This window comes from Gadus morhua, chromosome 18 (genome assembly GCF_902167405.1).
Source record: "Gadus morhua chromosome 18, gadMor3.0, whole genome shotgun sequence".
In the NCBI taxonomy this organism is placed as follows: domain Eukaryota; kingdom Metazoa; phylum Chordata; class Actinopteri; order Gadiformes; family Gadidae; genus Gadus; species Gadus morhua.
In genome coordinates this window covers 20,970,103-20,989,773 of record NC_044065.1, presented here as the reverse complement: position 1 = coordinate 20,989,773, position 19,671 = coordinate 20,970,103, and the positions used below count along the sequence as shown (strand labels likewise).

At 46.5% G+C, this 19,671-nt stretch overlaps 1 protein-coding gene across 10 annotated transcripts in view; it reads left to right on the top strand.

The window, feature by feature from the left end:
* Positions 1-19,671, top strand: part of exoc6 (exocyst complex component 6) — a 45,721-nt gene that overhangs the window by 14,154 nt on the left and 11,896 nt on the right. For 4 of the 10 annotated variants that reach the window (XM_030339805.1, XM_030339806.1, XM_030339808.1 and 1 more), the window contains exons 6-19: positions 1,405-1,458; positions 1,569-1,719; positions 1,881-2,027; positions 4,412-4,480; positions 4,631-4,714; positions 5,425-5,471; positions 5,596-5,716; positions 8,271-8,342; positions 8,453-8,550; positions 8,988-9,093; positions 11,649-11,758; positions 12,823-12,934; positions 13,509-13,643; positions 13,841-14,020. In XM_030339805.1, coding sequence (XP_030195665.1) covers positions 1,405-1,458; positions 1,569-1,719; positions 1,881-2,027; positions 4,412-4,480; positions 4,631-4,714; positions 5,425-5,471; positions 5,596-5,716; positions 8,271-8,342; positions 8,453-8,550; positions 8,988-9,093; positions 11,649-11,758; positions 12,823-12,934; positions 13,509-13,643; positions 13,841-14,020 — 1,486 coding nt within the window. Of the gene's footprint in view, positions 1-1,404; positions 1,459-1,568; positions 1,720-1,880; positions 2,028-4,411; positions 4,481-4,630; positions 4,715-5,424; positions 5,472-5,595; positions 5,717-8,270; positions 8,343-8,452; positions 8,551-8,987; positions 9,094-11,648; positions 11,759-12,822; positions 12,935-13,508; positions 13,644-13,840; positions 14,021-16,396; positions 16,427-19,671 lie in introns of all 10 variants that reach the window. The other 6 variants (XM_030339801.1, XM_030339803.1, XM_030339804.1 and 3 more) reach the window with 3 other exon arrangements.

The window sequence follows — 19,671 nt, the reverse complement described above, 5'->3', positions numbered from 1 at the left end:
CTCCTTCTCACATGTTGTTGTTTACGTCAGACTGATCAGTCTTACTGTTGGTTTCTCTCTTTCACATGCTTTGACCCAAAGCCTGGCATACTGTGTATCTGATTTCAAATCAAATATTTGTAATCAGGTCGTCCACTCTAAAGCTTTCAGCCCACCTGACTGCCTCGTAGGGCCGCTTGTACTTCCTCCCGACCCCGTGGAGTTCACGACCGACGCTGTTGGGCTCGTACTTACACATAGATCTGTCATCATGGGCTGCAAGTCCACATAGGACGGGACACTAATGACCCTCCCTTGTTCATCACAGACTACCAGGGCCCCCATAAAGGAGCAGGCTATTCACTGGGGGGACAATTGACCCTCAGTGTGCCCTTGTTAACGGCAGAGCCCCTAACCACGGCCCCCCCAAGGCTCACCGCCAAGGCATAAGACGTGTGTGTGTGTGTGTGTGTGGGCCTGCATGCATGCATGTGTGTGTTTGTGTGCGTGTGTGTGCGTGTTTGTGTTTGAGCGCCTGCATGTGTGAATACGTGTGATTGTTTGTGTGCGTGCGCTTGAATACGTGCGTGTGTGTGTGTGCTTGCGCGTCCTCTTCAACAATGCATATTTCTTCATATCCGTTCCATATCCCTGCCTATATGCCGACGGAAGGGATGGCCGCTCTGCATGCTTCGCGAGGCCGGCTCTGAGAGCGTGGCTGCGGACCTCTGTATGATCACCATGAAGCCACCTTCTGTTCAAGTGTATCCAGCTCGCTTTATACTCATTGACCGACCAATTAGATAACTCTACTGGTTGTCCCTGGTTTTAATGATGGGAGTTGTGGCCGTTGACCGGGGGCTGAACCCGGGATGATGCGTGCCCCGTTTCAAAGGCCCACAATGCCTCAATTCACCAACCTAAGTTGTTGTTTTTTGTGCGAGTAAAACAGTGAGGTTAGGAGGTTGATTCCAGGAAAAGATCTTTAAAGGCCAGGGTTCATTGTTCTGATGACAAGGTGAGGCCATTAGTGGAGAGCCAGCGGGACAGGGGGCCGGACGTCTTACCCAGCAGAGGGACCGGCTCTCTGCTCTAGGAGAGGACCGGCTCTCTGCCCCAGAGGACCGGCTCCCTGCCCTGGGAGAGGACCGGCTCTCTGCCCCAGAGGACCGGCTCTCTGCCCCAGGGAGAGGACCGGCTCTCTGCCCCAGGGAGAGGACCGGCTCTCTGCCCCAGAGGACCGGCTCTCTGCCCCAGAGGACCGGCTCTCTCCCAGAGTTTGTCTTAACATCTGGGGGGATAGGGTCGGGGGGGGGGGGGTCATAAATATACGCCCTTTGACACTGTACCTGTGATTAAGGGCTACGCTAATAAAAATAATGGAATAAACTGAATGTGATTTGTCATGTCCGTGTGTCACTTCAGATACTATGCTGCATTAAAGACCATGGAGCAGCTAGAGAATGTCTATATCCCAAGGTATGATCCCTAACATCTGGACAGCCATTCTTCTATCATATGGAATGGATACAGCCAGCCTGCTCTGTTTGAGAAGTTCAACCTATGAAGAGATGTATTGTGTGACCCAGGGTGGGCCAGTACCGCTTCTGTCAGATCATGGCGGAGAACCTGCCCCGGCTCAGAGACCAGATCAAGGAGATCTCCATGTCCGACCTCAAGGACTTCCTGGAGAGTATCCGGAAACACTCGGACAAGGTCGGGGAGGCGGCCATGAAGCAGGTGGGTCCAGGAGGACGCTATGGGAGGACCAACGCCGCAGAGGAAGACCTTCAGATGGTCTCTGCTATGGAGGGGCAACTTTCAATATCTGTGTGTGTGTGTGTGTGTGTCTGTGTCTGTGTGTGTGTGTGTGCCTGTGTGTGTGTGTGTGTGTGTGTCAGGCCCAGCAGCACAGGACCTTCAACAGTGCGGTGGCCAGGCAGGCGAGTGCGGGCCCCTACAGCAGGCCCCTGTTCACCCTGAACGGGCGGGGCCGGGAGGCGCTCAACGGGCAGGCACTGGACGACATGGTGGAGGAGGAGGAGGAGGTGAGTGTCTGTGTGGTGGAGGAGGAGGAGGAGGAGGTGTGTGTCTGTGTGGTGGAGGAGGAGGAGGAGGTGAGTGTCTGTGTGGAGGAGGAGGGGGAGGAGGTGTGTGTCTGTGTGGTGGAGGAGGAGGGGGAGGAGGTGTGTGTCTGTGTGGTGGAGGAGGAGGGGGAGGAGGTGTGTGTCTGTGTGGTGGAGGAGGAGGAGGAGGTGAGTGTCTGTGTGGTGGAGGAGGAGGAGGAGGTGTGTGTCTGTGTGGTGGAGGAGGAGGGGGAGGAGGTGTGTGTCTGTGTGGTGGAGGAGGAGGAGGTGTGTGTCTGTGTGGTGGAGAAGGAGGAGGAGGGGGTGTGTCTGTGTAGTGGAGGAGGAGGAGGTGTGTGTCTGTGTGGTGGAGGAGGAGGAGGAGGAGGTGTGTGTCTGTGTGGTGGAGGAGGAGGAGGAGGGGGTGTGTGCCTGTGTGGTGGAGGAGGAGGAGGAGGTGTGTGTGGTGGAGGAGGAGGAGGGTGTGTGTCTGTGTGGTGGAGGAGGAGGAGGAGAAGGTGTGTATCTGTGTGGTCATGGAGGAGGAGGAGGAGGGTGTGTGTCTGTGTGGTGGAGGAGGAGGAGGAGGGTGTGTGTCTGTGTGGTGGAGGAGGAGGAGGAGGGGGTGTGTCTGTGTGGTGGAGGAGGAGGAGGAGGAGGTGTATCTGTGTGGTCGTGGAGGAGGAGGAGGAGGAGGTGTGTGTCTGGTCATGGTGGTGGAGGAGGAGGAGGAGGAGGAGGAGGAGGGGGTGTGTCTGTGTCTGTGTGGAGGAGGAGGAGGAGGGTGTGTGTCTGTGTGGAGGAGGAGGAGGAGGAGGAGGAGGAGGAGGAGGGTGTGTGTCTGTGTCTGTGTGGTGGAGGAGGAGGAGGTGTGTATCTGTGTGGTCATGCTTCATAAAGCAGCTTGTTCTCCCGATTCAGCCCAGCTGTAGCTTCTCAGATTGACAGTGGCAGTTGTGGAGCTAGGAAGCTTATTTGTTGTGTGTGTATTTAGTTTTTTAAGTGTCAGAGAATGGGCGGCTGGCTTCGCCGTCCTCCTATTGAATTCCATTGTAAAAAATAATATTTTAAATAGGAATATCTTGAAAAGTTTAAATATTTAATAAATGTTAATGGTAGCGCATGATTCCAAGCATATCTTGACATTTTTTAATTGGACGGGTGTCTCTAGGTTTTGAATTGTGGAAGGAGATAGGTCCCAAAGTTTGTAGAGAATAATAATAAAAGAAAGAAACAAAGAATAATACCTAAGAAGAACAATAGGTGAGCGCTGCAGGCCGCACTCACCTAAATAGGAAATGTAAACTAAATGAGCTCTTGGTCACTAGGTGAATCCACTCTGAGACTCCACGGTTGAGGAAATGTGAAGTTAAAACTAGCTAAAGCAGGGTGACCTCACACGCTCTCCAGGGCTAATGGAAGACACTAGACCAGGAACCGGTTCATTCTTAAAGTACGAAACATATGGAAAATCTGGGTCGATAAGTATAAAGTTCAAAATGGAATGTTTAAAAACGAAATGTACTGGTTAAAAATTGGCAGTTATGAAATCTGAAATAGGTGAAGTCTCACAGCAAATAACTGACGACTTCAGGAAGACTTCCATTACAAAATATTATTTTTAAAGTTTAATATTTTTTTAAGTATACAATATGTAAATATTTTAAGTGCACGATTCCAAGACAAGATTACATTTTTTAGTTGTATTTCAGTCGGTATGTGAAAGATTGTGGGAGGAGTCAGGTCAATAACAAAAAGCAATAAAGCATAATAAAGTAGATAATGAGCAGTGCTTAATAAAACATAATAAAGAGGAGATAATGAGCAGTGCTTAATAAAGCATAATAAAGAGGAGATAATGAGCAGTGCTTGATAAAGCATAATAAAAAGGAGATAATGAGCAGTGCTTAATAAAGCATAATAAAGAGGAGATAATGAGCAGTGCTTGATAAAGCATAATAAAGAGGAGATAATGAGCAGTGCTTGATAAAGCATAATAAAGAGGAGATAATGAGCAGTGCTTACAAAAACATAATTTAGAGTAGATCATTAGCTGTGCTCTGCCTAGCAGCCCTCGGCTTATCATCATCAGGAGATGTGCAGACGAGAGCTTCTGAAAGACTTCCAGTCCCACACCATAACTAGTCTCGGCGTGCCGAGCAATCATTGTAAAACACATTTTAAATCCCATTTGTATCCCCACGGGTCTGTTTCTGCAGACATACCTTTTCGGGTTCACTACTCGTGATTGGTTGGGCCTCCTGTGTCCCAGACTTCCCTAGTGGACCAGACCGTAACGGTATAAGGTGTCTGAAGAGGACACCCGGGATGGTGATGGTGTCTGTGTTTCATGTGTCCGTCTGCAGGTCCTTACAGCACAGGACCTGGTGGACTTCTCCCCGGTCTACAGGTGTCTGCACATCTACACCATCCTGGTGGGTCCCGGTCTCACGCTTCACTCCAGACTCTGGGGCATCGTCAGCTCTTTATGGACACCTTACTCTGGGGAGACGCATGCTCTGCTCATCGTCCACCGCCTGAGAACACACACACCATAACACTACACCCCCTCCTTGTGTTGGCAGGGCGACCGGGAAACCTTTGAGAACTACTACAGGAAACAGAGGAAAAAACAGGCCAGGCTGGTTCTGCAGCCGCAGGCCAGCATGGTGAGTGCAGGCTCCCCTCCATCCGTCCTGAGCGCTGTGTTTGGGGGTCTGGTCTGGTGGACCAGTCCCATCCCAGCAGCCTTGACCACGCATTTGGAACGTTACAATATGAGTCTCTATGGTGTGGGGTCACATGCAGCTCTGATTCATCATCATACATAGCCTAACACTGTGGGCCAGAGGTGGTAATAAAAATAATCGATTCTTTGATGCATCACGATTCTCTCTAGAATGATTCCGTCTCGATGCAGATAAATTAATAATCTGATTTTTATTTTTTTTATTGGTTCACCTGCTGCAACATTCTGTCTAATTTATCTTCAGTGTGTATTGGCCAATCTGATTTGTCTGGACACGATTACGATTCAGCCTACGCATAGCATGCATGCAAACTCACAGCCAGACACAAGAACTCCTTCTAATTCAAGGGCAGCTCTTTCTTTAATGACATAGAAAAGAAAGATTGGAAAGAAAAGAAAACTGACAGAAATAATGTATTGCTTGAAAGATAATTCATTGTTATACATTTTTGCGTATTGTATTGTCTCTTTTTGAGTTATTTGGATCCAAACCTGTGTGTGTGTGCGTGTGTGTGTGTGTGTGTGTGTGTGTGTGTGTGTGTGTGTGTGTGTGTGTGTGTGTGTGTGTGTGTGTGTGTGTGTGTGTGTGTGTGTGTGTGTGTGTGTGTGTGTGTGTGTGTGTGTTTCCAGCATGAGACAGTGGAGGGCTACCGGAGATACTTTAACCAGATAGTAGGGTAAGCTGGTACCCTGCTCCTATGTATCTCTACATTTATTCATTCAGTAGATTTCTAGTCTGACCTCCGGCCCTCTCTGGTGTCTGTCTGTCCGTCTGTCTGTACGTGTGCGTGTGTGTGTCAGGTTCTTCGTGGTTGAAGACCACATCCTCCACGCCACACAGGGGCTGGTGACCCGGGCCTTCACAGAGGAGCTGTGGAACATGGCTCTGTCGAAGATCATCGCTGTGCTGCGAACACACTCTGTAAGCAGCCTGGACACACACCCCAATACACATCCTACAGCACGGAGGAATAGAGGAATAAACCCTGACAAGTTTATTCATTTTGAGTTGTTAGACAGCAGAGGTGTCTGTTATTGAATAGTGATGCACACCTAGACCAATCAGGATGAAGACCTAACAAGGGTGTTTTATGATGAGCTTTGCTGTACACCACAGCATTGTGGAATCATTGATTCTGGTTGGTCATTTGGTTGTTTTGAACAGTGCCTAATCAATGTTTTACAAATCCAACATGAACCACGAGTGTAAAATCAAAATCAACTAGTGTTTCCTTGACAATAAGCTCAAATCCCGCTTTAGCACAAGCAAGGATTTGAAGAGTACTTTGATAACAGTAGAATAGGTCAATAAAAAAAACCACCACTTAAATCGTTCAAAGTAACTAATATGTTGGCTGGTATATGTGGTATTCAGGACCCCCCAGGGCGTAACGTCAGGGGAAGTTAATGTACGCAGGGTGGTGATTCAGCCCAGTCCAGCCCTGGGTCCTGACCACCACCGAAGTACATCACGCTACGAAGACATGGAAAACAAACCTCTAGTACGACTATAGCTGGAGACCGGCCCGAGGGCCAGTGTGATTGAATGCAAATGGCAGAGAGACTTCTCTCAGTTCATTAAGATAATGGGGCTCTGGTGAGCCTCTGTTTAGCCTATGGTAACCAGCCTCCATTCACAGGAACAGTTAGAAAGGAGACCACATTCAGAGCTCACACACACACACACACACGCACGCACACACACACACACACACACACACACACACACACACACACACACACACACACACACACACACACACACACACACACACACACACACACACACACACACTCTCTCTCAACACACACACGCACACACACTCTCTCTCAACACACACACACACACACACACACACACACACACACACACACACACACACACACACACACACACACACACACACACACTCGGCACACATTGAGGACAAGCAAAAGGTCAGTGGGTCTTAATGAGGGACAGATTGCAACAATAACAGCAGATTAAGCCTGCATATTCCTCACCACTGGGCTCCAGTCAGTTGTTAATCAGACCAGGGATTATGCTAACAGCCCCCAGACAGTTGCACAGCCTGGGGTAAGGTGTTTCACAAAGGCCCGGCCTCAACCTCCCAGTTGACCTCAGCTCCCAGCCCTGTCAGTGTCCACCGGCTCCCCAGAGAACCCCCATCACTCCTGTTTGTGGAGCACATCTCCCCTGAGCACCATGATGCCCCCAGAGCCAGGACCTGAGTCAGCAGCGTTCAGGGTTACAACAACTAATGCGTGCAGAAAGCAAACAACTGAACAATAATTAAACTACAAAATGTGTGTCCTGCAGAAAATGCGGTGCGTGCTGTAGGGAAAAGTGAGTGTGAGAATATATTTTAGTAAAGCCACGTTGTTTAAGAAGTAGAGAAATGTTGAATTGTTCAAATCTTTTCACTGGATTTAAGCCATCCAGTGAGTTCACAACTCTAAATGGAGTAAACAATGTAAACTTGCACAGAATTTAAAAATATGTTAAATTGTTGAAAATACAATTTGAATACATTTGAGTTGAAGCATTTTTGTTAGCATTTAGCTTCTACCGGAAGTACAACAGATATTTAGCATGCACCTTGTCTCTAGCCATATAAACCGGGGTTCCCACAGACAAAATAATGTAAAAAATAATGTTTTAAAAAAGCTAAAAAAAAAACACCTAAAAAATTTATGTTGGCATGTAATTCCAAGCTAACATGAACATTTTAAAATGGAATGGAGTCTCTAGATGACAAATTGTGGAAGGAGTAGGGTCACAAAATGTGTAGAGAATAATAAAGAACGAAAGAAAGAAGAAAGCCTAAGAAGAGCAATAGTTGAGCACTGCGCGCAGCACTCACCTAATTCTTTAATTACAAATATGGATATGCTAAATATGAAAATAGCAATGTAACATTGCTCCTATACGACGTAGTAAGAATGCTAGGCACACCGCTCAACCCGAGCTCCGGCAGTGGGTCCATGGTGTGAGGAGAAGCCGTCGCCATCTTAATGACAAAGCAAAGCATAATAGGGCTTATCCCCTCAATGCTCTGCAGGGCCACAGGCACTCAGACCCCGCTTAAACCCCTTTCACCTAGGGTGGGGGGGGGGGGGGAGTGTGTGTGTGTGTGTGTGTGTGTGTGTGTGTGTGTGTGTGTGTGTGTGTGTGTGTGTGTGTGTGTGTGTGTGTGTGTGTGTGTGTGTGTGTGTGTGTGTGTGTGTGTGTGTGTGTGTGTGACACTGCCTTATGAACTCTAATGAAGCTAGATGAATGGTATTAACACAGATTTTCTCTCCAGTCCTACTGAACTGTAATGAAGCAAGATTAATGGTATTAACACTAATTTTCTCTCCAGTCCTACTGAACTGTAATGAAGCTAGATTAATGGTATTAACACTGATTTTCTCTCCAGTCCTACTGAACTGTAATGAAGCTAGATTAATGGTACGAACACTGATTTTCTCTCTAGTCCTACTGTGACGACCCAGACCTGGTGCTGGAGCTGAAGAACCTCATCGTGATCTTTGCAGACACTCTGCAGGTGAGCAAGGCAGCAATATGAATGTATAGAGTACAAACCAAGTCACACAGGTGGCTGCAGCTCATAAAGAGGAGCTACAACACATTACAATGAAAGCTGTGTGTTTCCAGGGCTACGGCTTCCCTGTGAACCGCCTCTTCGACCTGCTGTTTGAGATCAGAGACCAGTACAACGAGACCCTGCTGAAGAAGTGGTCCCTGGTGTTCCGGTGAGTTATCGGGGGAGGTGGGCCGGGCTCAGGGTAACCCTGTACATACTACTGGGTTATTGAGTTTGTTCACGTCTTCTCATAATTATGGCCCGTTTATAGATGTGGACATTAATACAGTTATATAAATGTGTGTGTTTCTACACAATACATTTACATTTTACATTTAGAGCATTCAGCAGTCGCTTTTATCCAAAACGTGCATTAGTCAGAATAAAGAGAAACAACAATATATTGCTTTCTGTACAGTAAAGATGTTCATAGAAACAAGTGGCAAGCACTAACAATCTCTAGGGTTAGTAACCCATTCCCCGTCTACAACAGAGATAGCTAGGATAAGAGGCTACACAACTTAGTACTATAGATAGAAGCCAAGAGTCCAGTTGAACCCTCGTTCTGCTCTAAGCGTCTCTGTGTACATGGCCGGTCCCCCTCAGAGAGATCTTCGAGCTGGACAACTACAGCCCCATCCCCGTGGAGACGGAGGAGGAGTACAAGCTGGTCGTCAGCCGCTTTCCTTTTCACGACGCAGAAATAGAAAAGGTTGGCAGTCTCAATGTCTTTGACACACACACACACAAACACACACACACACACACACACACACACACACACACACACACACACACACACACACACACACACACACACACACACACACACACACACACACACACACACACACACACACACACACACACACACACACACAGAGAGAGAGAGAGCAGGGATGCAAACAACTAGCATTTCGGCGAATGTAACTTTTCTGACTCAACTTTGGGTGACTATGGACGTACGCCAAAGAGAGGGCAGATGCTGAAGCTTGCCAGCGTGTTGTTAACATCGGGCAACCAAGAGGCAGCCGAGTGCAGTCATTCCCACCAGAAACGTGCTTTTGATGCATTTTAAGGGAGTGTATTATGTAGAAATACAACGCGATAGTTCTTAGTATCCAGGGCCTCTCCATATACAGACCTACACAGGACCTACGCTCTCTGTATAAAGACCTCTGAGACCTATGCTGTCTGTATAGAGACCTATACAGGACCTATGCTCTCTGAATAGAGCGCATAGGTCTATTCAGAGAGCATGCAGGCATACAGACCTATGCTCTCTGAACAGAGACCTATATGGAGAGCATACAGGTCCACAAACAATCAGGAAATGCGACTCAGTGTGAGTCTTCACGTAGTGAAGTATTCTGCTGCTCTATAAATTCTGTCGTACTCTTTCAATAACCGCAGCTGACCGCTATTAACCCATTTGATTTATCGCACGGCTAATACATGGCTAAGAAAGATATGGCTGCTGATTGAATGGTCCTTAGTAGGGATGTCCGATATTGGCTTTTTTGCCGATATCCGATATGCGATATTGTCCAACTCTAATTTTTCGATTCCGATATCAGCCGATACCGATGTCGATATTTGGGTTATTTATTTTTCCTCAAACCTAATTTAGGTAACATTACATATCTCCTGTTGTGGAATTAACACAACATGCTTAATGTTATTGTGATGCCCCACGCGATGCATTCTTGAATGTAACAAGGCTTTCCAAATGTTAACATTGTCTGTGCAAAATAAGAAAAATACTTCAACTTAATTTAAGGGAAAAGTGCCATGTTTATTTTTATTTTTTTAATGGTCTCAGACAACAGTTTGGATTACACTCTCCCTGAGATAATCTTGACAATGCCCACAACAAATAGGGCAAACTTGACTTCACAAATGATAAAACATTGTACCTGAACAACTATGTGCAACATAGCAGTATGTTTCTTTAACTAAAACTCAATAACCTTCATTGAATAAATGCACAAATATGAGTCAATTACAATGTGCACTGTACTGCACAATTTTGAAAACATTTATTTGAGCTATAAATAAAAAAAATAAAAAAAATAAAAATAAAAATCGGTTTAAGGCAAAAAAAATCCGATACCGATATTGACCGATATTACATTTTTATGCTAATATCGGGCCGATAATATCGGACATCTCTAGTCCTTAGCCATCAGCCTGTGAGGTATGGATCAGAGGCTTGACCCCCTGTGGATGATCGGTGGTCCTTCTGCTGGGGACCCCGGCAGTCCCTAAGGCTGACCCAGCGTAGGCTTTATCCAAATCGGTTTTAACTAAAGTTAGTTAACAATTGGACCAGGTCATTATAGTCTCAGCAATAGCAGTAATAAGGAATTAATACTATACACAACCGAACACAAACAAAAAAAAAAAAGATTTGTTCCCCTCCCTCTGATGAGAGTTGAGGGTAAACACTTGTTTTATTCAGCGTTGTGACAGGGTTAAGGGGGTCACGGGTACATTGGTAGAGTCCTCACCTGTTTGACGGTAGTTCTCACTAGTTACAATATTAACTCATTGTATACAATAGGTTGCAGATTCACGTGGAACAGATGAATAGAAAGCCCTAGTTTCTAAATGCCTTGTGTAAAGAAAGACACAGAGTGAGGAGTTAGGAGACGGGGCACCGGGCCGTTCATTACTAGGGTTATCATGTTGCCTGATTTTACTTTGCTGTCTTTATCCCCTTCATGTGTTCAATTCCACACATCTTTTGAACGCCCCACTGCCATGAAGTCATGAACGGCTGAAGGTGTTGACAAACCATTACGGGGCGACAGTAGCTCCGGAGGTAGAGCGGGTTGGCTGTTTAACCTGAAGGTTGCTGGTGCGATCCCCGGTAGAGTGTAGAGTTGATGATGGTTATAAAGATAAATCGATATACAAAAATATACTATAATATAATATATACTGCGGTCTAATCAGTGAGATGAACATCAGACCATTCTGAAAAACTGATATACTTTATATATATTAAAACTTTAAATACATGAATTCAATACTTTGATGTTATCCATGGGCCTTCAACTGGCACAAACATTACAGTGATGAAGCCACAAGCAAAACATGTTAAGTACAACCTGTGTGTGTGTGTGTGTGTGTGTGTGTGTGTGTGTGTGTGTGTGTGTGTGTGTGTGTGTCTGTGTGTGTGTGTGTGTGTGTGTGTGTGTGTGTGTGTGTGTGTGTGTGTGTGTGTGTGTGTGTGTGTGTGTGTGTGTGTGTGTGTGTTTGCAGCAGGACTTTCCTAAGAAGCTGCCCATGTCTCAGTCTGTGCCTCAGATCTACACCCAGGTCAAGGAGTTCATCTATGCCAGCCTTAAGTTCTCTGAATCGCTGCATCGCAGGTAGGACACACGGTGTGTGTGTGTGTGTGTGTGACCACAGGGCACAGGAACGCATGGGCACAGATGCATACGCAAGCAAACAGGAGCAATCACTCCCTTGACTACTTCTGTTCAAGGCTCTGAATATATCATGATTGCTGTCTGTTATACGTATCGATCATTCATCTCGATAGCAGTCAGTGCTACAAGCCGATGTTTCCTTCTTCTGCGGTACGTGAATATAGGTGCCTTTTGATAGCTAATGGTGGGAATTTTTACAGTTTGAACAATTTTGTTTTGGATACCAACTTGAGCATACTCTCATATTCACTGGCTATACAAGGTTGAGGGTTAAATCAAAATGATTTTATTGCTCCGATTTTTCTCTCAGTATTTCTGGCTTTTTCATGTCCTTTATTTGTCAAATGCCTGATGTAAAGGACCACTATTTGCCCCACCTTCTGGGCTCTTTAGAGCTGGGTTGAAACGCAGACAACAAGGGGCTGGAGGAACCTTTAATCCCTTGGAGTGTAGCTCCTGGGTCTAAAAGTTATTGATCACTCTGGTTGAAACGCGGCTCAGGAAAAACCTGTGGCCATATACTTATGCAAAGGCGTGCATGCAGGCCTTATGCTTATACCCTCCCGCATATGCTGCCCACATCGACATACATCGCATGTGGTCACAACATTCTGTGGGCGCTCACTAACAGAAGAAGCAGATGTTAAACATCTGGGGGTGTGATGATTCAGCATATTTACTTTCACAGCCATATGCAAAGGTGTGCAAGAGAGAATTTAGCATGTAGCACGTCCAAAGAGTAAGTGGCTCCTTCAGAAAATAGACTGGAACTCCCTTCTCAACGGCCCTGCGTAACCAAGCCTTTTGACTCTCAGTGAGATGGCGACGCAAAGAACAGTTGCACAAGAGATGTTTACGTTGATGCTTTCTATACGTTTACAACCGGCTGGGGAGAAGATCCCGTACGCTCACACATAGGTTTACAACACCGCCCTTACTGAACCTGGTTTAAACGTCTGGGAGGCTTATACACGTTTGTATTCAACCCTTCTCCTCCCGTTCAGCTCTACGGAGATAGATGACATGCTACGGAAGTCTACCAATCTGTTGCTGACCAGAACCCTCAGTGGCTGTTTGCAGAACCTCATTAAGAAACCGCACATCGGACTGACTGAGGTAGGACTCCCCCACGACTTCTTCTGCCAACAAACACTGGTTTGACCTTGCTGTCCTTTGGTTAGCATCCATCCTTGCTCCTTCTATTCATTTGTTTATTTATTATGAATTTAGTGAAAAGCTGAAAACATGAGAGATTTAAAACATGACACAGATGTGCTAGATCTAGTGCTTCTAGCCAAGAGCGGTTTGGTGGCGCTTCTCCACATGGAGAAAATGAAACAATAGGAATGATCCATCGTCAGAGCCTGGGCTACAACAACGAGCAACCACGCCTTCTGTCCTCTGAGACGGATCCCAAATGGATCATTCAATATCAATTAATTTCCTACTAAGTCATAAAATAACATGTGTGGAGTTAATATAGATTAATATCAGCCTCTTGTTGATTCTCCAGTGTCCATATAAGGCCATGAATGACCTAGATGGCTTTCTGCTAGAGAAGGCTATCAACGTAAAATAACAAAACACTTTATTGAGATGTTGCTGCCTCTGGATGGTTGGTAACTAGTGATGTGTTGAAGACCTTGAATGTGTGCAGTGTCCTCACCTCCTCCCCTCCACCATGTCTCAGCTGGTCCAGATCATCATCAACACCACCCACCTGGAGCAAGCCTGCAGGTACCTGGAGGACTTCATCACCAACATCACCACGGTGTCCCCAGAGGCCGTGCACACCACCCGGTTGTACGGCCTGTCCACCTTCAAGGTACCACTCTCCCCACGCATTGAGGCTAGCAGGCTGAGCACATCCGCGAGCGGCCAGTGGAGCGTCCCTGTTCTCTCAGCCCCCGATGACTCACCCAGCACGACTCCGGGTCGTTCTCCTTCGGGCCCCAGCAGGTTTGTGCCTGTGCCTGTGGCCCGTGTAGGACTGTGGGTCTGAGCCTCTGTTTGTGGCCGCAGGACGCGCGCCACGCCGCCGAGGGGGAGATCTACACCAAGCTGAACCAGAAGATCGACGAGTTCATCCAGCTGGCGGACTACGAGTGGTGCATGGCCGAGTCCGACGGCCGCGCCTCCGGCTACCTCATGGACCTCATCAACTTCCTGCGCTCCACCTTCCAGGTGTTCACCCATCTGCCGGTAGGTCAGCCCTCCTCTTGTGGATGACACGTGGTCCAACACCGTAGCCCGCTGCGCTGTTCCCTCCAGATGGTTCTACTGACTGTGGCTCCCAAACTGGAAACACAGGTTTAACGGCCGCAGACAAGAATGATGGATAGGAACTTGTTTGAGATATTTAGGCTCATTTAAAGATTCTCCTCTTAATGATGCATTTATCTTTGGAAACAATCTGTTCACTTTCACTCTCCAGTTGCTGATCATAAAGAAACCTAACTCGCTTATAACTTCTGTTTCTTATGAGGTCGATAAAAGATGAGTAACTCTATAGATATTGGTTATGGTCATTTTGTATTCCTATTATAATCAACAGTTTAATAGTTGTGTAAGTTAATTGCAATATTTTTCAATTGTAGATCCCATTTAAGGGTAGATGATAATTTTATTTTAAAGGGGACATATTATGAAAACAACACTTTTCCTGGGATTTGGGGTTTTGTTTTGGTTCTCTGGTGCTTCCACACCCATACAAACTTTGAAAAAAAAGTCTGTACATGATCTTTTGAGTGAGATATGCATTTCTGAAAGTACCCCGCCGACAGTTACCAAACGAGCGAGTCAGTTTCGGCGCCCCCTCCTACGTAGGAAGGGGGCACAGTTGAAATATCCCTCCCACTTCCCCACCCCCCTCTATTCACGGCATAGCTAAGATTTTGTGGACCAGCGGACGAGCAGCTCTGGCTGGGGGAACTCGGCGGCAGCTCAGCTCCAGTACGATCCCTTTCTCTGCCGGTGGCCGCAGGAGCTGCCAGACAGCGACTGTCCGGAGGAGGAGACATGGAGAAGTAAGGGATTGTACTCTCGAAGCTGAGCTGCCGGACTGCCGCCAAGCTACTCCTGCCGGACTTTTCTGCTCCCGGAGGACACCCGCCGGAGCAGCCGGAGAGCTTTGGCGGCAGTTCAGCTCCCGGAGTACACCGCCGGAGCTACCGGACTGCGGCCGAAGCTTCGGCGGCGGCCGGACGGCTTTGATGGCGGCCGCGCCGCTGAAGCTTCGGCGGCAGTCCGGCAGCTCCGGCGCAGGGAGCCTGGCAGCAGTTCGGCATCTCAGCTCCCGGAGTACAATCCCTTTCTCCTCCATGTCGCGGTTCATGGACTTTGGAGAGTCAAGGCCAAAGTTCCTTGCACCCAATTCTTCTCAACCATTGCCGAGATATCCCCCACTACGAGACTTTACTTGTTGTGGAAGTATCAGAGACGTCAGACGTAGTCTTTATGATTCATAATATCATCCGAGGCGCACATAGCTTTTGGCCGTGATATTAGATATAATATTATATAAACACCCAAATATAATATTATTATTATTATGTTATATTATATAGATATAGAGCTCCAGGGGTCCGCAAACGGCAACAATCCCTTCTCTTCCATGCTGACAGCTCATTGGTCAATGGGCAGCAGCTCATTTGCATTCCAGCTAAAGACACCAGAAACAGCGCATTTTGAAGGGACTGAAACAGAGGGGAATAGCGGTAGGCAAGATTATTTTTCCTAAAGGCTATTTCCAGCAAACAGCTTCAAAAACATGTTTTCTGGAACTCAAATACTATGTTTACTTGTTGTGAAAACGACATAATATGTCTCCTTTAAGGGTAGATAATATGAGAATAATCTAGACCTGAATCACAAAGCAAACTGCCACAGAGTTTCTGAACAAGTCCATGAAAAGAACACAACCCATTGATGAGGCACTCAGAGCAGGAGAGTATTGGCTGGTACTCCTAGAGGCGTCTGGACCGGCGGTGGTCAGTGTGTTGGATGTGATCAGGACATGATAGATAGGGTCTGAGAGAGGAGCATGCTTAGGCAGAGCAAATCGCCTCGACCCTGCTCCCAAACAAAATGCATGCCTTCTGTAATGTTTCCAGCTGTTCCTACCCCACCTTCTCCTGTTTTTATCCTTTGCTAAACACTAACCAAACCGTCCAATCAAACCGTAGCCACGTAAGCTTATCCAAACTGATGGCTCTGATTGGCTCAAAGTGCCCACGTCATTTGGCACCATTTTGAACCGGTCATGAACATTATATGTATATTACCGCCCCCGCGGTGAGATCGTTTTCTTCTTAAGATCTATACAAATGATTTTGCAACTCCATTAGCAACAAGCGCTGCTTTTACTTGATTTCTGTTATGATTTCTCATTTGATTTACTAAACGATGGATTCCTAGCTATGCATGACAGACCTGAATATTACATCCTCTTGTCTATTTATTTCCACACTTGTTTTCTTCTTCTTCTCCTCCTCCTCCTCCTCCTCCTCCTCCTCCTCCCTCCCCCCTTGGATCTTGTGTTGTGTTTGTATTGGTTGTGTGGGGGGTGTCCCTGTCCAGAGTAACAACAATGACCATGCGTCTATGTCGGTGAGTACCCTGCCTGGCCTCGTCACGCTGCTACTGCCCACTCAGACCCAGGGAGCATGCTTCTACCGCCCTAGTCCTCTAGACCGTCATCCTGAACGTCTCACTCCATCACTCAGGCGTCCGTCTCAGGACGCTGCTCGGAGGGTAGGCGGGGGGGGTCTTTGCCTGGACCAATCAGGAGCAGATACACGTTCAAAAAGCCACGTTGCGCTCTGTTGTAGATTCCTGATGCAATACTTCTGGATGTTTTTTTACCAAACTTGTTCGGTAGCAGATTTCATAGACTCTAGATTACCTTAGAGGACCCCAGTCCTACCGGAAGGTGAGATGTTGGTTGGCCATTAAGCCCTTTCATTATATACCCTCAAGTGACATCACATGTGGAAAGGTCCATCCAGATGCATGATGGGTAGCAGCCTTGCCCAATCAGCTCAGCTCGCCATGCTGACAGGGCCCTAGCTGTGTTTGAAATCGTTCCCTATTCACTCACTCACTATTCCCTGTATAGTGTTCATGATATAGTGCACTATATAGGGAACGAACAAACGAGAATTCGGACACTACGCTGAACATTTCTAAACGTCATTTGCGTACGGGATAAAATGCATACAGGAGTAACATGTAGGGAACATCGTATGTACACTCAAATTTTTGGTATTTTAAATGCACTATATAGTGCATGAAATCAACCACTGAGAATTGGAACGCAACTACAAAATGGCGAGCACCCTATATCGTGCACTATATCCGTGATAGGGAACGATTTCGAACACAGCTCCTGAGTCACAGAACATTTTTTAGATTGTGGATTCAGTGGCTGATGGACACATGATGCTGCGTACAAAAGGACTGTTGGTCCTTCACCTGTCCAGTCCATGAGTTACTGGCTGATGAGGTGATGCTGTGTTTAGAGAGTGTTGTCTACTAAGGAAAAGGTTTTTTGCTGTGTTTTTGATGAAAACCAGCCCTCCCTGGTTGAACACCACCTAATCATTGGAACCCACAATGCACTTTCTGGACTGAGATTGGTAACACCTCATGTCACTACTGAAATGGTTTACTTACCAATACTTCCTTCCCCGCTGGCCCGCGCTTCAGTGGTCTGCTGATAGTGGCTTCAAATGATAAAGTAAATCAAATCATTGGTGTAGAAGCACTCGCATGCAGTATGTGGGTGATGGCTGGTTTAATCAGCTTTACCAGGCCGAGGCTAATTAGACTCTGAGGCTGCACACCATCGAGTAATTGGTGTGCACAGGTTACACAAACCATCTCCACACACAGTCGGGGAGAGATCTCCTGGATGGCCATTGTAGCAAAGTCCATTGCCACACTTTTCTGTGCTTCTCCAAACAGATGAACATGACACGGGTGTTCCGCTGCCATCCAGGAGATATCGCTGAGTGTATGTGCTGATGGCTGGTTAGGGTTAGCACACTTACTCAATGTGCAGCAGATGCGCAGCCTCGATCAGCCCAAGAGTCCAGTCAGACTCGGCCAGGTGAGGCTGCTAAAACCAGCCGTCCTCCACACAGTCATTGCCGTTTTAGTTGGCTGATGAGATGAAATGTTAAACCCCGGTTGATCGTCTCCATGCGTGAGCTGGTTCTGCCGGTGTGAACTAAACGTAATCCGGTTGAGACCTGTCGCCTCTCCCCTCCCACTCCTCAACTCCATGTGACCTTCCTCCGGACTGTTCCGCAACGGTCTGATATGTGTTAGTTAATAATCTAAAATCAGTAAAGGTGCAATAATAAAATAAATGAGATTTGTGCTTGATGTAACTCAAGGTGGCTGCTTATATTACCTATATTATGTGTTATTAGGAGTGTTATATTGTATATTATATTAACAATGCTGAACAAGGTTTTAGTGTTAGGGTTTAGGAATAGTACTATCAATGCCATATGACAACTTTGATTAAAAATCTCTGATGTTGACAGTGATGTTATGAGTGCATACAATTTTTCAAATTCAACATTGGTGGATTTTTATTCCATTGCTTCCATGTGGCCGTAGGTGTCTACCAGGGATGGGTGTAGACCAGGCCCACCGTCTATTCAGGCCCCATGTAAAGGCCTGAGGCCAGATCTGTTGGTCAGAACTACACTCCTCAGTTGTTGGTACAACACGGCACTTGAAGTTATTGCCGACTTTGATTTGAATGGATTCCACCTGTTAAATGGAATTTCGATTTTTATGATTGGGATTTGAAATATTCACCTTGCCGATATTATATTTATTTATATTGTATTGTTCCTTTTGCTTTTCTGACCGTTCTTTGTTATTATTATTGTTTTTTCCAACATTAGTACTTACTACTTACAAAGCAGATTAATCTTGCTTTTACATGTAAACCACGTGTTTAAGAAGATGGTAAAACTACCAAAGTCAAACATAGGAAAAATATACATCTTAAAGCTACACTATGCAGAAACGTGCTCTAGAATAGAGGATAACTTTAAAGGCTCCAGGGATCTAGGTGAATATCTGCAGCAGGGTCAGCGATATTCACCTAGATCCCGTTTAGAGGACACCTTTAAAGAGAAGTCTTATCTTCGGTTGAACGATGACCGTCTGTCTGGCCTCCTGTCCATGTTTCCATTGGCTGGGTTTGTTGAGAGGTTTATATTAAGATGTATTCAAACAACTCTAGACCTGGTTCTGTGCCTGGTGAATCATAATTTCTGTGTTAACACTCATCTCATCAGATTCACCTCTATCCACCTTTTACCTCCTCACACCTTTCAGAAACATGAATTACCAACAGAGTTTGGGTTGTAATATATGTCTACCATATCATGCCCGGATTTGACAGTTTCTGCACGTCTTGGTCTCAATGTTGTCAGTGGTGAGCTCTGTCTGTGTTTCTGTTGCAAGTCCAACTTAACATGAGTACTACTACTGCATACCACTCACCTCACATGCTCACACGATGATCTCCCTGAAGTGAGCTCCACGCTGAGGCCACTGCAGCATGCTCTGGAGGGGATGGGCCTTGGGTCAAGCCTGGAAGTCTGAACGTGTGTGTGTAGTGCAGGAGGAGGGTGTAAAAGGCTCTGGGCCCTGTAGTGGGATCACGTATTCCTCTGATGTGGACCATCGGGGCGTCTGACTTACAGCTGCCCATCCTGAGCTCGTCACCCTGTGACCGCAGACCCTGGAAGGGGAAGTTTAACACTAAAACACACATTCACACTTCTGTGTTTGTGCAGGGTTTTGTATTTCTTAGAATATCTAACGTC